A 19,222-nucleotide genomic window follows, 5' to 3' on the forward strand; every position below is an offset into this window, starting at 1 on the left:
ATACAAGCTGATGCGTAATTATCACGGGACTATATCACTGGACTTAATTCTATCAAATATCAAGCGAATCAAATTGGCTAAAGCAAATTTCGAAGGAATTCTCTATATTAGCCTTTTTTTTAAATGAATGCTTTAGAACGACTTTTCCACCGTACGGAATAACCTCCTCTGGAGCTGGGAAGCTTAACACATTGTTTTCCAACAATTTAAAAGTAATTGACTGTCTCGAAATTGAGGTTGTGTGCCAAAAAAGGCGGAAAACACCACTTTGCCATGACACAATCCTCTTGGCCATCTTAAATGGGCACAAAAACTTCAATTTCCTTTTGAATTAACCATCCCCTGGTTTTCTAGGACCATGTGTTTAATACGACAGTCCCTGGGGAAGAAATAAATAAAAACAAATCAGTGATCTTCTACCATTTGGTTACTTCATGAATTGATTCTCTACTCGGTAAAACGGGGCCCAGGGATCAATCCCCACTGCAAAAAGGTTGGGTGACAGGTTAGCTACTTGCCCGTTTAAAAATACCCAACATCTAAAATACTGATTTGACGCCATACGAGCCATCAATGGCTCTGAAGAACCTTAGTCTTTTTTATATCCAGTGATCTTACTTCTCAAATACTAATGCAAGATTTCACATTTTTGTAGATGAGAGCTTCAAACCACTAGTTCAGAGTTCTATAATATCCTAGATTAGGTGATGTAACTTTCATAAAGATTCCTTCCGCCTTTGGGGATGTTTCTCCTCTTTTTTGATAATGTGGCAAATTTTCTCATGCTCTTAGCTTGTTATGTGTAACTGAACTTGATTAATTTCATATGTTTGTTGTCACCGTTGAGAACTAGTTCTTTTTACGTTTTGGTTAGTATTAGTCCAAATCCTAACTTACTTACAATTCGTTTCCATAAACAATTTTATTGCAGAATATTTATTTATTCAATTTAGTTCTACGTGTTGAAGTAGGCTTTAGACAAGGGACTGATAGTTTAATATGGTTTAGATTGTGTCATATGGGGTGTTTTATACCTTTACCTTAAATTGCAGCTTCGAGCAATTGAAGAATTTCTCTGAGAAGCGACCAGAGTTGATGATTCAAGTTGTTTTCTATTGAAAACCCCAAAAAAACCTAAAAAACTGAAAACTATGTCGGAAAGTGAAAAAGTATGCAGTGTTTTAGTGGTGCTCTAACGGGAAAATTTGTTAGTTACAAAATATAAATAAATTAGTGTGTGAATAGAATTTAGCACATTGCTCACTTTTCATATTTAATAACGTCTTCACCCCTAAAAAGTTGGTTCTTTTAAATGGAGATTAAGGGATATGGGGGGGATGAGACTGAGATAGATAAAGAGAGAAGTCAAAAATGATATCAAGAGAAACATACAGAGAGAGAGAGGGGGGAGGGAGAGAGAGAGAGAGATAGAGGGAGAGAGGGAGAGAGAGAGAGAGAAGGAAGGAAGGGGGGAGGAGAGACTCCAGGTCCTAAATAAATAATCTAGGTCGGAACTTTTTTAAATTACAAAAGCACCGTTTGTACCTCCAATAAGTAGTAACTTTTTAATTCTTTTTAAGGGCTGCCAGCATGCTGTATTTAGCATTCTACATGCTCGGAGTGGCTTACTTAGCAGTTGGAGTTTTAGAAGAAGACTACAGATGGTCGGTTCCAGATCTTAATCATCCGTAGGGGATTAAAACGAGCCAGATACCAAAAAGAGACAGTCTTTTTTATACATACTCTAACACTAGTCCAGAATTAGTACTAAATAGTGAATGAGAGAACAGTCCCCAAGTTTCCCAGATGAAGGCTAAAAGTGTAAGACAACTTATTGAAGACGGCCAACCGCTACGATTGAAAAAAGTATGTAGACATCTATGTAGACATCTGGTCGGATGCCAGAAAAGGCCAGGAGGCCTGCCCAGTTTATTAAAGCTATCAGCTTCAGATATACAGTTAAGCCTTCTTGACAGTTACGATAAACAAGTGAACCATGAAACTGAGAGTAAATTAGTTACAGGAGATTTTGAAACAACTACACCACTTGCAGCAAATTCAATGCCATTTGGGAACAAAATTGTTAAAGAGCCTTTACGAATCGATCGCTTAAGAGAAAAGTCCACACTTCTAAAAAGACCTAGCACTACTGTAGCCATAAACCACCCTACTCTACAGACTCCTAGCAATCCCAGCTTTAAAAAATCTCTCCACTCAAGCTTCTTGAGGCGGAAGCAGCATGTGACAACTCCTGATATTGAATTTACAACTGTTCCTGTCACGACCAAGCAGCAAGAAGAAGGTTACAAGACAAGTGTAGCACCTAAAACTGTACTTAAGAGCAATCCAAGCCATAACGTAATGAAGAACATGCATTTGATAAAAAATAGACGAAAAATGACACCATTTATAAGAGCTACAACAACTACAACCACAGAAGTACCTAGCCCAGAATATATTTATGAGTATGAAGAAGTAGAAGAAGACGAAGAAGAACATTTTTCAACACCTGATGTTCCCCGTCCCACTTTACTTGACATTAGTGGAATATTTCCAGATGAAAATTTTGAAAGTGAGACACATATTTTTAGTGACGAAGAAAATAAAACTGCAAAAGTTCAAAGTGAGCTAGCAACCGTTGATGACTTACTAGATACTACTACAATTGGTTTCATTCCTGATAGTACAGAACATGCAACTCTTAGAGCCCCATCTATGAAAGAAACCATAAAAAAAGAAATGAAGGAGAGGAGGCAAAATTTATTCTCTAGGAGAAAGCCAGTGAATATATTAACTACTATAACGCCACCTTCTGGCACTACCATAATTCCACCTCTTAAGATTTTGCAACAAAAAGTAGCAGAGAGGGTAGAACCAAAGATGAAATCACAAGCTATATCTTCTGCCGCTACATTCCAAATAAAAACACGGGTACCTTTTGCAAACAAGTTATCAAATCGAACAAAGACATCTCCTAGAAATAGGTACTCGGTCCCTCTCAAAGAAGCCACATCTACAAGTAACATCAATTTAAGAAAAGTACCGTTGAAGTCCCAAGAAAGCAGGATGAAACTAACAGGAATGCCAAAAAGAGCCTCATCACTAATCCCTCTAGAACAGTATTTAGCTTCTGCTTCTGAGTTAAAACCCATAATATTGACTCAAAAACCAATTGAAGTAGAAAATTTTCAAGAGACGATAAAAGAGTCTCTTGCTCCAAATGAAGAATCGATACAGTTTACCATACCAACAGAAGGAGAAAAACACACTATTCCTAGCACCACTGAACAGATTCTGACTTCCCGTAACATAAAAATGTCTACCTATGTACCAAGATTTTTTAAAACAACAAAATCAGTATTTTTAACTGAGCCCACAACATCTCACAAAAAATTTGTACCAAAGCATTTTTCAAAGTCATTTTTCCATTCCATGCGAATGCCAGAAGGCCGTACATCCTTTCAGTCAACAGTAAGACCTCAATTTTCAACTATTCGTAATATTTTTAAAGTTAAATCTGACAGACTAAATTCATTATCAAGGTTGCGATCACCCATAGCAACAACACAGGCTCCTACCACTTCAGAGCATCCGTTATTTACTACTATAAACTCTATTGAACCTAATGAAACTAGTGAAAATAGATCTGAGCCAATTTTTTTCGGTGACGAAGAAAGTCAAGAATCTTTAACGACACAATTTGCAAGCACTGAATTGTCTACGAAAGAAATTAGTTTAAGTAGATTGGCAAAGACAGTTGAATTATTGCCTCTAGAAGCAGAAATGGCTCAATCAGAAGATAATGCTACGATTAGAGAAACTACTTTAATTCCAGCGTTTGACAAAATCACTCAATCAATTCTTACAAATAAAGACTTAGACCAAAATTTGGACGAGCCTGTTGATGTTCAGCAGATAAGAGAAAGGACTAACACAACATCAACTGTCAAACCAAAGGATGAAGTAACAACAATGATTAACATGAACCAGTTTTATATTTCATAGTCATTCACTATGATATAGTGATATCTTATATTTCATTTTAATTTCATAGTCATTCACTGAGCCGAAAATGACAGAAATTGCAGAAGCTCTATTAGAAGATCTTAATTTACCACTTAATACACGAACATCATATGATGAAGTCGATTCAAAAACTCCGCAAAATGTTGATTCTAATAGTGTAATACTGACCTCAACTGTTCATGATTTTCCCACATCCCCTACTACTTCCATTACACCGCCTACACCAATAAAGGTTGTGACGTCTATTGTCACAAGCAAATCAGAAAGAAAAGTTTTTTTCAATAGAAACCAACGCTTGGAAGCTGAAAAGAATTTTATATCCCTCATCAAACAAAACCGAACCCTTCCTTCTAAGCCAAAGAGCAAATCAATAAACTCATCAAAAAATGCAGAGATACTGTTAAATTCTACTTTCAGCTACGATAGCGACACAGCCCCCACAAAACTGAATAATTCCGTTATACATAGAGTCTCGTCATCAACAAGCCCAAAATCGACTAGTCAAACAGAAAATAACAGAAGTCCAAATGCTATATCCACGATTACTTCCAGACACAACCAAGGCGACATTGTCCAATATTCGAAAAAATCACAAGTTTTTAGTGACCCGCCGCCTTTAAGTAGTTTGGACTCCGAAAATCTAAATATGAACACTCATGAAAATGATGAAACAGATTCGATGATGGCAAACTCAGAATTAGTAATACAGATTGTGGAACTGAAAGATAATGAGAAATTACAGAGGAAGCCAGATAAAATAAAGAAGGAAGGCCAGGACAAGGTAATTCCAAAGTATAAATTTCTACCAAATGATGCTGTTTCTTTTTATGCAACTTCGACAGCAAAATTTTGTTTAAAGACAATAAAATACCAGTGTTTCTGAGCAACATTAGGCACCGAAGCAATAGGACGATTGAGCCTGTGAAAATTTATTCTAGTTATACTAATGTCCTGTTACAGTAAGTTAAATTTTGGAAGATACCTATAAAAATTATATTTTGATACGCTTACATTTCTTTAAAAAAAATAAACCTTATACAAATAGAAAGTCACAAACATGTTTACGAATTTATCACTGTTCGAATATTTTTGTGTTATTTTTATACAGAAGCGTGCATAATCAACTCAGACTGCCACAACCAAGTAAAAATTAAACTGTCGTAAACGTATATGCAATATAAAAGCTGTGGATGGCAACATATGTGATTTAAACAGGCTTAAGCCTCAACAACAGCAACAAACGGCTTATTATCTTCATATTCTTCTAAGGGTTGATTAGGAATACACTGTGGTCCTTGGAATGGCCAGTTACAAGCATATATTTCTTCATCATAAACCAGCTTAATTGGGCAACTAAATATATGTAGAGTATACTTTTGTATCCAACGGTCGTAATAACATTCGTAAAACTTTCGGCAGTCCTCTGGGTGTCTGAAAAGACCAGGTCGGGAGCACGATTCAGATGGAAGCGTTTCATTCAATGGCTTAAATCCGAAAGCACCACCTACTACAGGTCTTCTATAGACACTCCCTTTGTCTTCACTTAAATAGGATGTATCAGATTCTTTTTTTTGTGGAAAAGCCAAATTTTGTAACGGTGCAGCCTTTTCAGTGAAAGTCACTGCCGCTTTTTTCTCACCGTCTGACTTATGTGGTCTAATAACAACCTTTTTGATAATTTTTGGCTTCTTTGACCCTTTTCTAGACACCGAGGTCAATGCTTCCTCTGATTTTATGTGGATGTTGACATTAGGATCTAGAAGTGCAGGCTTGCTGATGCCTGTGCCTTTGCGGAATATCATGTCTCTTTCACCAAAATCAGAGCTTTTAAAGGGTTTATAGCTGGAAGAGAAATTATCTATATGAAGTTTTGCTGGATTGTTTTTATTAAATTTTTTTAGCACTGCAGGTTGCTTAGGCTTTTTTATTTTAATAGATTTAGGTCTTCCACTATTTATTCTAGATTTGTCTCCAAATACAGAGTGTGTGGCGATCGGTCTAGCAAATCCCTTCGCTCCATTATAACCATTAGCCTGAAAGTGAGTTCCAGGATTTGAAGATTTACTAAGTGTATTTTTATCTTTTTGGTATGTTTGTAGGCCAGTGGGTCTATCGTAAGCAGCTGAATATTCTTTCCTTATATAACTAGAGCTCTCTGTTGGTCTAGATTGATAATTCTTTTCTTTTGAAACAGGAGTACTATGACTTGAACTTCCAGGAATAGGACGAACAAGGGTCCCATAGCTTGGAAACTTGTTTTGTTGGTACAATGGAATTCCAGAATCCAAATTGGCCCGAATCTCCTCCTTGTTTTCGAAGGACGCTTGTTGACTATGAGCCATACTACTATGATTTGGAATAGTGATATCAGAAAAGGCATGAACTCCACTGTGAATGAACCTTTCACCATCTTGCCTCTGAGGGTATTGAGGGGTAGCAAAATACTGTGCATTATCGTTATAATTTTTACTTGTTTTTACTGACTGGTACCCATTTTCCTTATTAGCTGCTGTCTTTTCTTTAATTACTGAATATTCCTTCCTTATGTAACTAGAACTCCCAGTCGGCCTAGATTTATAATTCTTTTCTTTTGGAAAAGAAGTAGGTTGACTTGAACTTCCAGGAACAGGACGAACATAAGTCCCATAGCTTGGAAACTTATTTTGTTGGTATAACGGGACTCCATTATCCAAATTGGCTCCGTTGTGCCCCTTATTTTCAGAGGAAGTTTGTTGACTATGAGCAAAACTACCGTGATTTGATGTAGTGATATCAGAAGAGGTAAGAGCTCCACTATGAATTAATCTTTCACCATTTTGTCTTTGAGGGTACTGAGGTGTAGGAGAATAATGGGTATTATACTCATAATTGTTGCCTGTTTTAGTTGACTGGTACCCATTTCCATTATTAACCGCTGCTTTTTCCTTACTAATTGAATATTCTTTACTTATGTAACTAGAACTCTCCGTTGGTATAGACTGATAATAATTTTCTTTTGCAAGAGGTGTACGATGACTTGGACTTCCAGGAGTAGGACGATTTTGTTGGTATGAGGAGACTCGAGAATCTAAATTGGCTCTGTTCCCCATATTATTTCCGAAGGAAGCTTGTTGACTATGAGCTAAGCTAGTGTGATTTGGAATTGTGAAATCGGAATAACTATGAAGTTTTCCAGAGTCTACGTCGAACTGATAATCCTTAGACTTTATATGGGGCCTAAGATAATTATCTTTCGAGTGACTGTCTCTGTGGAATTCTGATCGGCCAGGTCCGAATTGTGAAGGATCTGATTGGTAAGGTTGCTGATAAGGCCTCACCACTGGTCCTCCGTCTTGATGTCTAAAATCATGATCATAACCAAGAGTGTCACTATAGCTACTAATTGATTCTTTATTCGAGACAGAGGGAGCTGTATACGAATTACTGATCTTAGGAGGAATTGATTGTTGGTTCTGCTGCAAGTGTTTGTTAGAGTAGAACGGCATGTTATATAGCGAATCGTGATTAACTCCTGGGCTGTTGGTTATCGTTACTGAAGGATAAATATTACCTTTATTAGGGAATGTAAGGGACTTGTCTCTATTCCTGTCAAAATTTATTGGGTTGCTAACACAACTAGTGCAATCCTTAGCAATCTCTTCAATATTGTTAACAACTTTTCCAAGAAGATAGCCTGGTGTACCTGGCTCTTTTCTAAATATGTTACCGTCCATTTGATGTTTCATTGATGTTATCTTGCTATTTGTGTTTACAACACCTGAGGCAAATTCTTCCTTTAGATAGTTAGAAGAATAGCTTGGCTGATAGGCTCCTTTACTGCAAGAATCAACGAGCCAGGGCCAATTACATATTAAATTACTTGCGTCAAATACAAGACCGAACGGACATCTAAATTCATACTGGGTTAACTCTCCGTAGCCTGAGTAATCTTTGCATGCAAAGAACCATCGACAATTTTCGGGGTCTGTGTAATATCCTTCACCTGGACAAATGAACTTATTCTTTGGAACTGGTCGTATCTCACTAGATCCATCACAAGGTGAAGTTTGTGACGGCCATGTGCATACTTCCCACTTTTCGTCAAATACTAAACCCTCTGGACATAGATATTCGAACACTGTAAAATCATCAGTATACTGGTTAAACTTCACACACCTGTAGAAATAATTGCAGTTCTCAGGATTCCGAAAATACCCTTGACGAGAACAAGTTAGAGCTATTTCACTTGTTTCACGGTAAGCCTTATTGTACCCATCATTATCAACTATACGATTAATGCGATACTCTGAAAGTTTTACATTATTATAATAAACAGGTCGAGCATCTGTTGATAAAGTTAATAGGTCTTCTTCCAAACTTTCAAGCACTGCACTACGACGAGAAAGTGTGAACGAGGATAAAGTCTCTTGTAAAGCTTTAGTAATAGGATATTTTTCTTTTCCACAATCTGCTTGCGTGTCATCTGTATCAATATAAAATACTGCAGCTCCAGCCAGTTCCTGAAGCAAGAAATATTTTCCCTGAAAAAAAAAAAATTTATGATTTTGAGTTCAACAAGTAGCAGTCCCAAATACACAACAACTGCCCAAAAGCAAAAAAGGGAAAAAACATCTTTATTCAAACAAACTTGGATAGTCACAGCCCTAAAAGACTAGATTACCTAATATGTAGGGCAGATGTTGAGTTTTAGAATAAGAACAAATAGAAAAAAAGTCTATAGGTCAAAATTCTGTTTTTACGTATGAATAATTAAAAATGCATCATCTCTGCTATGATCTTGAATGGCCAATCTACATACCATGCTTAATTATGTGCTACCTCTCCCCCCAGAAAACAAACTAGGGAAATTTTGCTATATATGCTCTGACGAATGAAAATGCCAGGAACTGAAGCATGATTAGTTCTTCGAGAAATTAGAATCAAGAATAGTGATAACAAGAAAAAAATTAAACAAAAATTATCTATATGCACTTGCTTTGTCAGTTGCTTTAACAAGCTACTTAAGTAAGTATTGCTTGTTTTGTCAGTTTTTCAGTTCTAACAAGCTGATCTGTTTCGTCCGGCAGACGAATAACGATAGATAAAATAAAATTTTACGTGAAATATGGACAAAGATTAAATACAAGGATAAAGATACATATATTCATTTTTTAATAGAAAGAAACTGATAGACGATTTGATATAAAATATTCTGATGATTTAGTGTCATTAGCTCTAACGCAAAGCTTTCATCGTTTCCAGAATTTCAATTTATAGTTCCAGCGGTAGTTTTAGATTTCTAGAACGGCTGAGAGCTACCCAATGCAGCTGACGCACAGACATAATCGAACTCTTAACCTGAGGCACTCTGGAGTTTCTCAGCACGTATGGTACTTGGAGTCATAGTTGTAAATTGAAAAAAGCAACAATGTTTGTAAAGCTTGACTCCGAGCTCTAGAAGCGCAGCAACAAAACTTTCCACTAATCCGTAAAAAGTTTAATATAGACTCAGTAGTCCTTCTGCGGCCGTTATGATATTACTTTCTTATATATAGCATTACTTATTTACAGTTATGCTATATATAACCATCGATTGGTTTTGACTCTTAAAAAGGACAGTAGAACTTTCAGTTTGCAACTGAACGATCCCCCTTTGAAGTTTATACGACCAACCCTTTCACATGAAGCTCCTCAGGGACGAACGAAATAAATAAATAAATAAATATTAATACATTGAACCCTTATGGCTCTTCACCAGAGGCAGGGTCTTATCCAGGATTTTTTCTCGGAGGGGGTGGGGGTTAAAAAGAGAATTTGTTAGGTGGGGGGCTACACAAAAAACTCAAAACACATAAAAAATTACATTCATTTTTGTTACGTTTTTACAAGTCAAACGAACATTTGGGGTGGGGGGGGGGGGTTAAACCCCTTATCCTACCTCCGGACAGGCCTTGGCCATAAGTAACGCTAAAGGATTGCTTCTGACGTAAGCAGGTGAGTAGAACTTTTAATATCCCTTCTAATGAGCATCCAAAAATAACCAGGGGGAGCCTGGGAGGGGGGAAATCATCCGGGGAAAATTTTTCCTGGGGAGAATTTACCAGGGGGAGTATTTTCTGCGGGGCAAGAATTCTCTGGGGGGAGTTTTCACGGATGGGATTTTGTGAGGGGCTATTTTCCAGGGGGGGGGGGGGGTATTTTCCACGGAGGAATTTTGCGGGGTATAGAACATCAATTACGGACCAAAAAGAGTCATAATGCCAGGAAATGGAAACTCCACGATAGCCAATACTTTTCTCATGGACTAAAATCCTAGATAGAACGTTTTGAGCGTACTCTCCTGACAAACTGCACCAAAGTGAAGTTTTCTGCCATTTGGCAGAACAAAACTTCGGCCCAGAGAGATTAAAAGCGTCAAGGCTGAAAACCCAAAGCAGGAAGCTTTGAGCATAATATCTTGTTATGTTAAAAATACTCTAATAACATGGTTTAAGTAACAAAAAAGATCATTCCACCTCAAAGGATTGTTTTTAGCCACTTTGTGCCATAAGACATAAATTTTTGGCCAAGAAGGGCTAAAACACCGGAAAATGCAGACCCTAAGGTAGTTAATCAATTTTTTGTGGTCTAAAACTTCAAAACAAAGGACAATTTGGAATTCCCAATCTTTAATAACGGCCCTAAAGCATGATGTGAATGCCGCAGTGAGTTGTGTCTGAAAAGCATTAGCTAAAAATGACATGAAAGATGAATTCATTGCCATCGTTTTGAAAATTGAGTTAAAGCTTCAGCAGATGATGACCTTTGTAACTAAAACAAGAGCTCATATGGCACTTGTAACGAGGTCAGAACCTAAAATTAGACTTGGTACTAGAGTTATTGATTTCACCATTCTAGGACGTCAAGAAGCACCGAACTCACCAAAGCACTAGAAACCCCTCCCACAACTCCCCCAAAGAGAGCGGATCCATTCCAATTATGTCAATCACGTATCTAGAACTTGTGCTTATTCTTCCCATCAAGTTTCATCGCGATCTCTCCACTCTAAGCGTTTTCCAAGATTTCCGGTTTCCGAGATTTCTGTTTCCCCCCTCCAGCCCCGTATGTCCGCGGATCAAATTCGAATTAAAAATGGAGCATCTGAGACACAAGATCTTTCTATATATTAAGGTTCATTAAGATACGATAGCCATTTCGTAAGATAACATACCTCAATTTTCATGATTTTCCATCCCTCCAGTCCCCCCCAGATGGTCGAATTGGGGAAACACTGTTATTTGTGCAGGTTCCTAACACGCCTACCCATTTGCATCGTCCTATTACGTCCAGAAGCATCGAACTCGCCAAAGCATTGTATATCTCCCCCCCCAACTCCCCCAAAGACAGTGGAAGCAATGCAGTTATATCAATCACGTATCTTGGACTTGTGCTTATATTTCCCACTAAGTTTCATCCCAATCTCTCCACTCTAAATGTTTTCCAATATTTCCAGTCTCCCTCCTCCCCAACTCCCCCCGATGTCATCAGATCCGGTCGGGATTTAAAATTTGGACTCTGAGACACGAGGTTCTTCTAATTATGAAATTTCATTAAGATCCGATCACGCTTTCGTAAGTTAAAATACCTCATTTTTTGAATTATTCCAAATTAACCGTCCCTCTACTCCCCCGCCCAGATCGTTCAATTGCGGAAGCGACCAATTTTAATTTAATCTGGTCTGATCCCTGATACACATGCGAGCTTTCATCGTTCTAGCTTATCTAGAAGTGTCCAAACAAGCAAAACCACCGACAGAACGACAGACGGACAGAAATTGCGATCGTTATATGTCACTTGGTAAATACCAAGTGCCATAAAAAGAGATCTTGCCTTGAAAAAGCGGCGTTTCTTACTAATTTGCGACATAAAATATAAAATCGTCAACAGGAGATGCCAATTGGTGCTTTCTGTTATGTTTTGCCATAGACCACGAATTTCCACCAAATGACAGCCATCTGTCGTGAAATGCAAATTTTAAGGTAGCCAGCCTGTTTGTCGTGTTCTTAGGCGAAACGGGAGGTACTCAGCCCCTACTACCCCCATCCATCTTTAGAACAGCCATTAGGTAAGACTTGAATGCAAATGTGACTTCCATGTTTATTCATAAATAATTCGAAATCTGAGATGTTTAATGGCTAAATTAGGTTTTTTGCTTAAAGCTATGGACACTCTCTACATGCCTTTGCTAAGTTTGTTTGAGTAGCTCCATTCCAAAATGTCAGAAGGTATTTTCCTGGCTGGTATGGTTCGGAAGAAGAGACAGGGTAGGCCTACCTTGATGATTCTTTTGTCGAAAGTCCTTAATAAAAGAATTAAAATCCCCCACCCCTCTTGCTTACTCCCCCTCAACAACCCTTAATAAGCAAAAACTCCATTAAGGGTTTGGAAAAAAATGCTTAATGAAGAAAAAATATAAGTTATTTATCTTAATTTCATGAGTTTTTCGTATGAAAATTCTCAAAGACACCGGTGACAACATACCCCTCGGACTCTTGGAAAAGTTTAAGAAGGGCAGGAAGAAAAACCTATAGTTAATGCCTGATTTCAACAATAAATCATATTGACTTCAGTAGTTTCATCGCCTATATTAAGTAAAAGCACTTTCAGTAAGGCTTCAAGAAAAAAAATAAAACAAGCAAATAACCATTGAAAAAATATTTTTTTCCTATAAGTAAAGAACGGAGCTGAGAATTAAAATAAATAAAAAGTATTGCTTCGCAATATATGCAAGTTATATCTAAAAAACTAGCTTAAACACACTGACTCGTGATATTTTCTAATATTCGTGTTAATGAAAAACTAGCGCTTTACTTAAAACTGATCTTGAATTATTTTCTAGAGCTATAAATGTATACTAAAAATTGTCGATATCAGGGTTGGTGAAAGACTACTCAGACAGTTGTAAATGAGCCTTTTTTCTGTAGGCTACTTCTGGAATTTTCTTATGCTTAGAAAACATCCTGTATTTGTAAGGTTGGGTTTGTGTTTTCAGTAATTAAAATCAGCTCGCTATTAAAATAAACTATTTAAGTTAAATAAGCGATTAATTCAAATACAGGAGAGTGAGAGTATTGAAATTTGGAAGCAATTCTACGTTGTCTCTCTGATCATGCTGATAAAAATAGGATTGTCAGAAATTAAGCATTTAAATTCATTTACACAGGAGGGGGCTTATTTTGAAATCTCGCGGAAAATAACAATTATAAATCCTTAGTCAAGGCTTGAAGGGATGGGGTCAGAAATTTTCTTTAGAAAAGATAAAGCAACGACCTTGCCGAAACTAATTTGCTCACCCATATTACATTTAAATTGACCTACAATTTTTGCTTTGATATAACGGAATGGGTAATAGATCAAAAACTGCAACCACACCCAACTTAAGCTTCCCGTTTGTAATATTTACCAAATGATTAAACTGGTGAATCTGCCAACATGATACAAGGCTACTTATGCCATAAAAATGGCTGCAGTAAACCAAAAAGAGACAATGACGAGGTCCAAAGATATTCACCAGAATCTTTTTTTCTAAATATAGCATTAATGATGATGATAACTACATAGAAAAACTATCCAGCATTATGTAAAACGTTACGAAAACACATCAATAATTTGAAAAAAAGTTGATTCATTTGATATTTAATAAAACCACGTAGCATAGACAGATGCATAAGTGCGCATTATGAAGATGGACCATTGGGTACAGGATTTTAGGGGTGCACGATGGCTCAAAAAGTGTATTTTTATGCCCAGCTTTACTAACTCTCCATAGGCCTTATGATAGATATAGAACAGGGTCTGGGGAGAAGGGCACGAAAGATTAATATAAATTAATCTCTAATCTCCTTTCATTGTGTTTAAGCCGAAATTTAGGAGATGCAGGCTTATAACTCCCATCTTGTTAAAAAATAATGTTCTTTTTATAACCTAAGATATTATATTCTTTTTCTTATCGGCATAAAAGGATAGGAGGTATCTCTGTCATCAGGGAATATACTAGTAGGGACAGGGAAGCATTATGAGGATCTTTTTTCCAAACATTTCCAATGAAATACTGGGTTTCAGGTAATTATTTTTTTTTTGCATTAGAAGAAAAGTAAGTAATGGGCAATTCGTAGTTACAATATACATATTATGAGAATTGACCTTATGTGCAAATATTTAAGTCTAAAATTACCCAGCGAAAATTGCGAGCTAGGGAAAGTTTGATTTCTTTACGAAAAAAGGAGAATTAACCACAAAAGGATGAGATCTGATGATAAATGCTCCACAAAATCCAGCATATTGATGAACTTGAATGTAGAGCTTTCGATGGTTTTTTTTTTTTTTCTGAGAAAAATGGTCACGAATTAGTATTAATTTGTTTGTTTGCTGTTTTTCTTTTTATCAGGGGTGAATGTTTTGAACCAGCGTTGCTACACTTCCTTAAGAAGGCTTATTAGAAATAAAATTAAAAGTATTACAAAAGACTGCGCTACAACAAGTAATCGTTTTCTACTATTTTGTAGCCCAAAGTAACGCATTCGACTCAAAGTTGGTCAATAGCCCATCGAAGGATGGGCAATAAACCCGACAAAGCTAAATAGATTTGAAACTATGTTTGGAGTTTTAAGATTTCGCAGAAAGTAATACCACACGGTGGCATATTCGTTCCTAAAGAAGCACGTACTCGAAATAAATGGCTAAAATATGCCTATCGTTTTATAAAGTTTCATTTAAATAAGTTTTATTTCATTTGAGCCTTGGTAAAGTAATGGCGCATAATTCGTGTAATCCATTGTGGAGCCGAATGGATGGATCTTCGTGCAGAAGAGGGAGTGTGATTGAAACATAAAAAGTGTGTTTGTATGCAAAAATTTTGCGCCTCTTAGTGAGTCTTAACGTGTACAGAAGTATGGGGAACAGAGTAGGAATTAACCTCTTGTCTGTTTCAATTCAGGTGATATACCTTTTGGACACCTCTGTAACATTGGTACTGAAGGGGGGGGGGGGGGTACTACTACTACTACTACTAACAACTCACTGCGGGATTAACACAACTTAGCGTATTCCTCCTACATCCTAGTCTATTTAAACCTTTCCCTTTTTACACCTGTCCAAGAAGTCCCTATTTCCTTTAAATTCTTTCTTTTGACCTATTTCGACGTCATTCAGACACGACCTACTTTTTGTTTGTTCATAGATGTTTGGCCGAAGGTCGATATTTAGCAATCTTTCAATTTTCGTTTACAGAATCTGTCCGAGCCATCTCGAGCTTTCTCGCATTATACCTCTAGAAAGCGAGATAGAGACATATTTTTCATAGAACTTACTGTTTGAAATACGGTTAGTCAGACGAGTACCCCAAGGAACTCCTAGACAATTCCTCTGGAAGCCCTCCGAAAAATCCTCTGTTTCTTAAGGCACCCTAGTCTAAGAAGAATACTTAACCATTGTCGTCACCTTAGTCTATATTTTGGTTTCCAAACTCATCTCCCTATTCTTCCAGATTGTTTTCCATGGTAAGAAAAAAAACACCGTGGGGCTCGACTACTCTACTTTAAAATCTTCTCTGCATCCCCCATCTTTGCTAATAAGGCTACCTAGGTAAGTGAAACTATCCACTGTATCAATCTTCTCGTTACCCAACATTGCCTCTTCACCTTAATTTATTTCCAGTCTCAGTAACGTAGTCTTTTTAACGTTAATTTTCAAGTATATTCTTGCTCCACAAACTCTTAAAACCACCAAAAATCCATTTATTTTGTGAAATTTTCAGCTAAAACACTAAATCATCAGCATAATCTGAGTCTGGAAGACTGTTACTTTCCCATTTGATTATATGGTCTCACAGAGCCTTTTCTGTGTTTCTTAGGACTAAGTCTATCACAATTATCCATATAAATGGAGATAGATCATATCTCTGCTTAACTCCTGATTCACTGAGAAACCAGCTGCTAACCTCATTTTTTACTCTAGCCTCAGCAATGCATTTCTCAAACATAGCACTGATCATTTTTACGTATTTATCTGGTATACCATACAAGGAAAGGTAATTCGCTGAAGCTCTTCAATCGGTTCCATTAACCGCAATAAATACCGACCAAAACAAATAGAACCCGGAAGAAACAGCCATTAACCCTTTCAGACCTGAACCAAGAAGGAGTTGCGTAAAAATTCTGAAAATAGCAGAGAGTGATCCTGGAGGTTCAACTAGAACAGGTTTATTTTTTTTAAATTTTTATTTCATTCCATATCCAAAATGTGAATGGTTACCATATGGTCACGTCAGGTATATACAGATACTATTTTAGGTGAAAATTTGTGAAACAGTTGCGATCTGAGTTCAAACACAGTCGAACTTTGCACTTCGAACACATGATTCGACTGGTTCCACCCCTAACGCACTTCTCATAGCGACACCTTCCTTTTTCAGTCGTATCCGGAAAATGCGAGGTCTGGTCAAACCTCACTGATTCCGAAGGCATCCCGTCTCGCGAGGTAGTCGTATTGCGCTTGGTCACTGATAAGGATGGTCTTCCAACTCGAGGACTTTGAGATACGCCAGTAAGAACCAACCCACGAGCAATGTCCATTTTGAAGTACAGCAGAGACATGTGCTGAACATTGATCTGCTTACACTGTCGGCGGTGTATCAGCCAGGCGTTGTCATTTCTTAGAGTGAATGTCAGTCCTGTAAAGCTCCAGGAATATGTCAGTAAGATCTACGCCCCCCATTGATTTGTTGTAGTCACGGACGATTCGGGGGCGATCAACTTCGACGTATTTCCGTGTTGTGCCATCCCATCTCTGACACTTATCAATTGGGGTGACTGCACAGTATGAAGAAGCCAAATGGACTGGTTTGTTGTCATACCATTTTACTACCGATACTTCTGAATGTCTTTCAAAACGGAAGTCCACTGACCCTCGTCCTTTATTCTCCATGTTCGTGTCGGTATCTAGAACAGCACCCCTCATTCTGTTGCTGCGTATCGTACCACATGACTCGATGCCATATTCAACCCAGAGCTTGTGAATGAGATCGATGCCAGTATAGAAGTTATCAAAGAACAACTTGAAGTTCATGAACCTTGGCAGATTTTCTACAAGCCGAAGGACAACGTCAGTACCTTGGCCAAGTTCAGAAATTTCAACAGCTCCTTTTCCTGTATATATCTCTATGTCATACACTATTCCGCTGATGCCGGCTCTCGTGAAAACCTTTACACCCCACGAGTGGGGCTTGTCCTTCAAGTACTGTCGAAATCCAATTCTTCCTTTGAATGGGATCATCTGTTCTTCAATACTTTGGATCTCTTCAGGGTCTATTTTTTTCAGATTCTCCCTGAATGTGTCGTATAGTCTTCTGATCTTGAACAGTTTATCATGACCAACCTCCCCTTTCGGTATCATTATGGTGTCATCGCAAATGTGGAAAAAAGACCTCAAGCTGATGAACCTATCTCTGCTCATGGTATCAGCCACCGGGGAATATCGTATTCCATTCTCCCAGTACATTCTAATAGCTGGAAGTTTGAGAATGCTCATAAGCATTTGAACTCCAAGAAATCTGCGCAGCTCTTCAAGGGAAAGTTTCAGAGCAATATTCTTCTTTCTCATGGCATTCAGATTCGTTTGGTCCACAATGTTTGAAAGAATTTCTTCTGTGATAAACATTCGGAAGATATCAAGGGGCGTTTGTACCTCGTCATAGTGTGGTATAGAACCCTTCCATGTAATATTTCAAGGTTCGGGCTCCGTTTTTATCCACTTGTATTGCTTTGCCTCCTTCGCTACCTTCTTTTTTGCTACTGGTTTTGCCGTGACCTGAGGAGCATCAGTTGGAGTTACTAGACCGGCCACTGCTTGGGAAGGAGCATTTTTTTGAGGTCTTGTAAGGACAAAGGGTTCAGCAGGTGCAGTAACTGTTGCTGACTGTATTGCAGAAGAAGCTGACACTGGTGCTGATGATATGCTTGAAGAACTGTTTGACGCTGTTGTATCATTCAAGCCCGGGAGAGGCAAATCGAATTGATCCGTGTCATCGCCATTGTCTAACTCGAACCTGCCAAGCATTGCTAAAGGGATGTCGTCTGTGTTGTCGATATCCTCTTCATCTCTCCCGTCTTCATTGCCATAACAGTTGAGAGAACGTAAAGGCTGAAATTCTTGATCTGGATTGTCTGGTGCCCAGTTTGGGTCGTCGTCGTCGGAAGAGATATCGAGATCTGAATCACAATCAGGTATGAATAAAAGCCTTGCTGCTTCTTCTGTAGTCATTTTCTTGGTAACTCTTCTACTTCTTTCCTTGATCAGTCTCTCTTCCAAGGGCTTGGGACCATGACCTCTCATGGAGTCAGAGCTCGTGCTTGAATCAGCTGAAAAGAAATTCAAGGTATGTGCATCACTTAATAATAACAATAATAATAGTATTTTGTAATAAAATAGGCCATTGGCCTCAACACTTGCCTGAGGGATCCCACAAAATAGCTTTTTTACCCTTGTTTCAGTAAAAAGGAGGAACAGAAAGAAAACGTGCCTATTCCCGATCATAAAAAGGACTTGCTGCCTCGTTTGCTGTACAAATCTGCCTAGGCATGGTTTGGCACTGAATGCCTGACGTGACCATTTGGTAACCGATCGTTAGCAACCTTGTTTGCGGCTAAACTACAGCTCAGAATTAGACTAGTGATATCTCAATCGAATGAACGCATTCTTAGCTACAAAATAAGATCATAATCAGGCTCTGAACTTACCAGAAACGTCCAGGTCATCGAGGTCGAAATCTGCACCTTTCCTCTTTTTCGACATTTTATGTTTTGTCTAAACTTGGACGCTCGCTCGACCGCTCGGGTAGAGCCTTGAGGGACAATAAATTCAAACGCGACAGAGTCAAGCAAGCGCTATCTAGTGGAAAAGAAATCACGGTTGTGACTATGTCGAGTCGAGAGAAAAAAAATAGGAGGCGAGCGGTATGCGTATGGTGACCACAGGCATGAAAGGGTTAATCAGAATCCCGTGCAATGATGTGTACTTTACCAGGCTGTAATCAAACAGTTCGTGCTAACGAACCGTAAGTAAGGAGTGACGCAGCTCAATACTACGAATTTCTCCCTACGCCTCTTTAAAACTTCTTTCAAAAATTCAAAAGCTGAATCTGGAGACACTTGACCAGTTTTTAGCTCATGCATAATATTAA

General features: G+C 38.0%; 1 protein-coding gene across 1 annotated transcript in view; it reads right to left on the reverse strand.

Moving 5' to 3' along the window:
• Window positions 1–5,005: 5,005 nt before the first annotated feature.
• LOC136031786 (uncharacterized) overlaps window positions 5,006–19,222 on the reverse strand; it is a 42,930-nt gene continuing 28,713 nt past the window's right edge. The window contains exon 5 of the mRNA XM_065711567.1: window positions 5,006–8,546. Coding sequence (XP_065567639.1) covers window positions 5,244–8,546 — 3,303 coding nt within the window. The 3' untranslated portion in view covers window positions 5,006–5,243. The remainder of the gene's footprint in view (window positions 8,547–19,222) is intronic.

The sequence above is a fragment of the Artemia franciscana genome, chromosome 1, assembly GCF_032884065.1.
Source record: "Artemia franciscana chromosome 1, ASM3288406v1, whole genome shotgun sequence".
In the NCBI taxonomy this organism is placed as follows: domain Eukaryota; kingdom Metazoa; phylum Arthropoda; class Branchiopoda; order Anostraca; family Artemiidae; genus Artemia; species Artemia franciscana.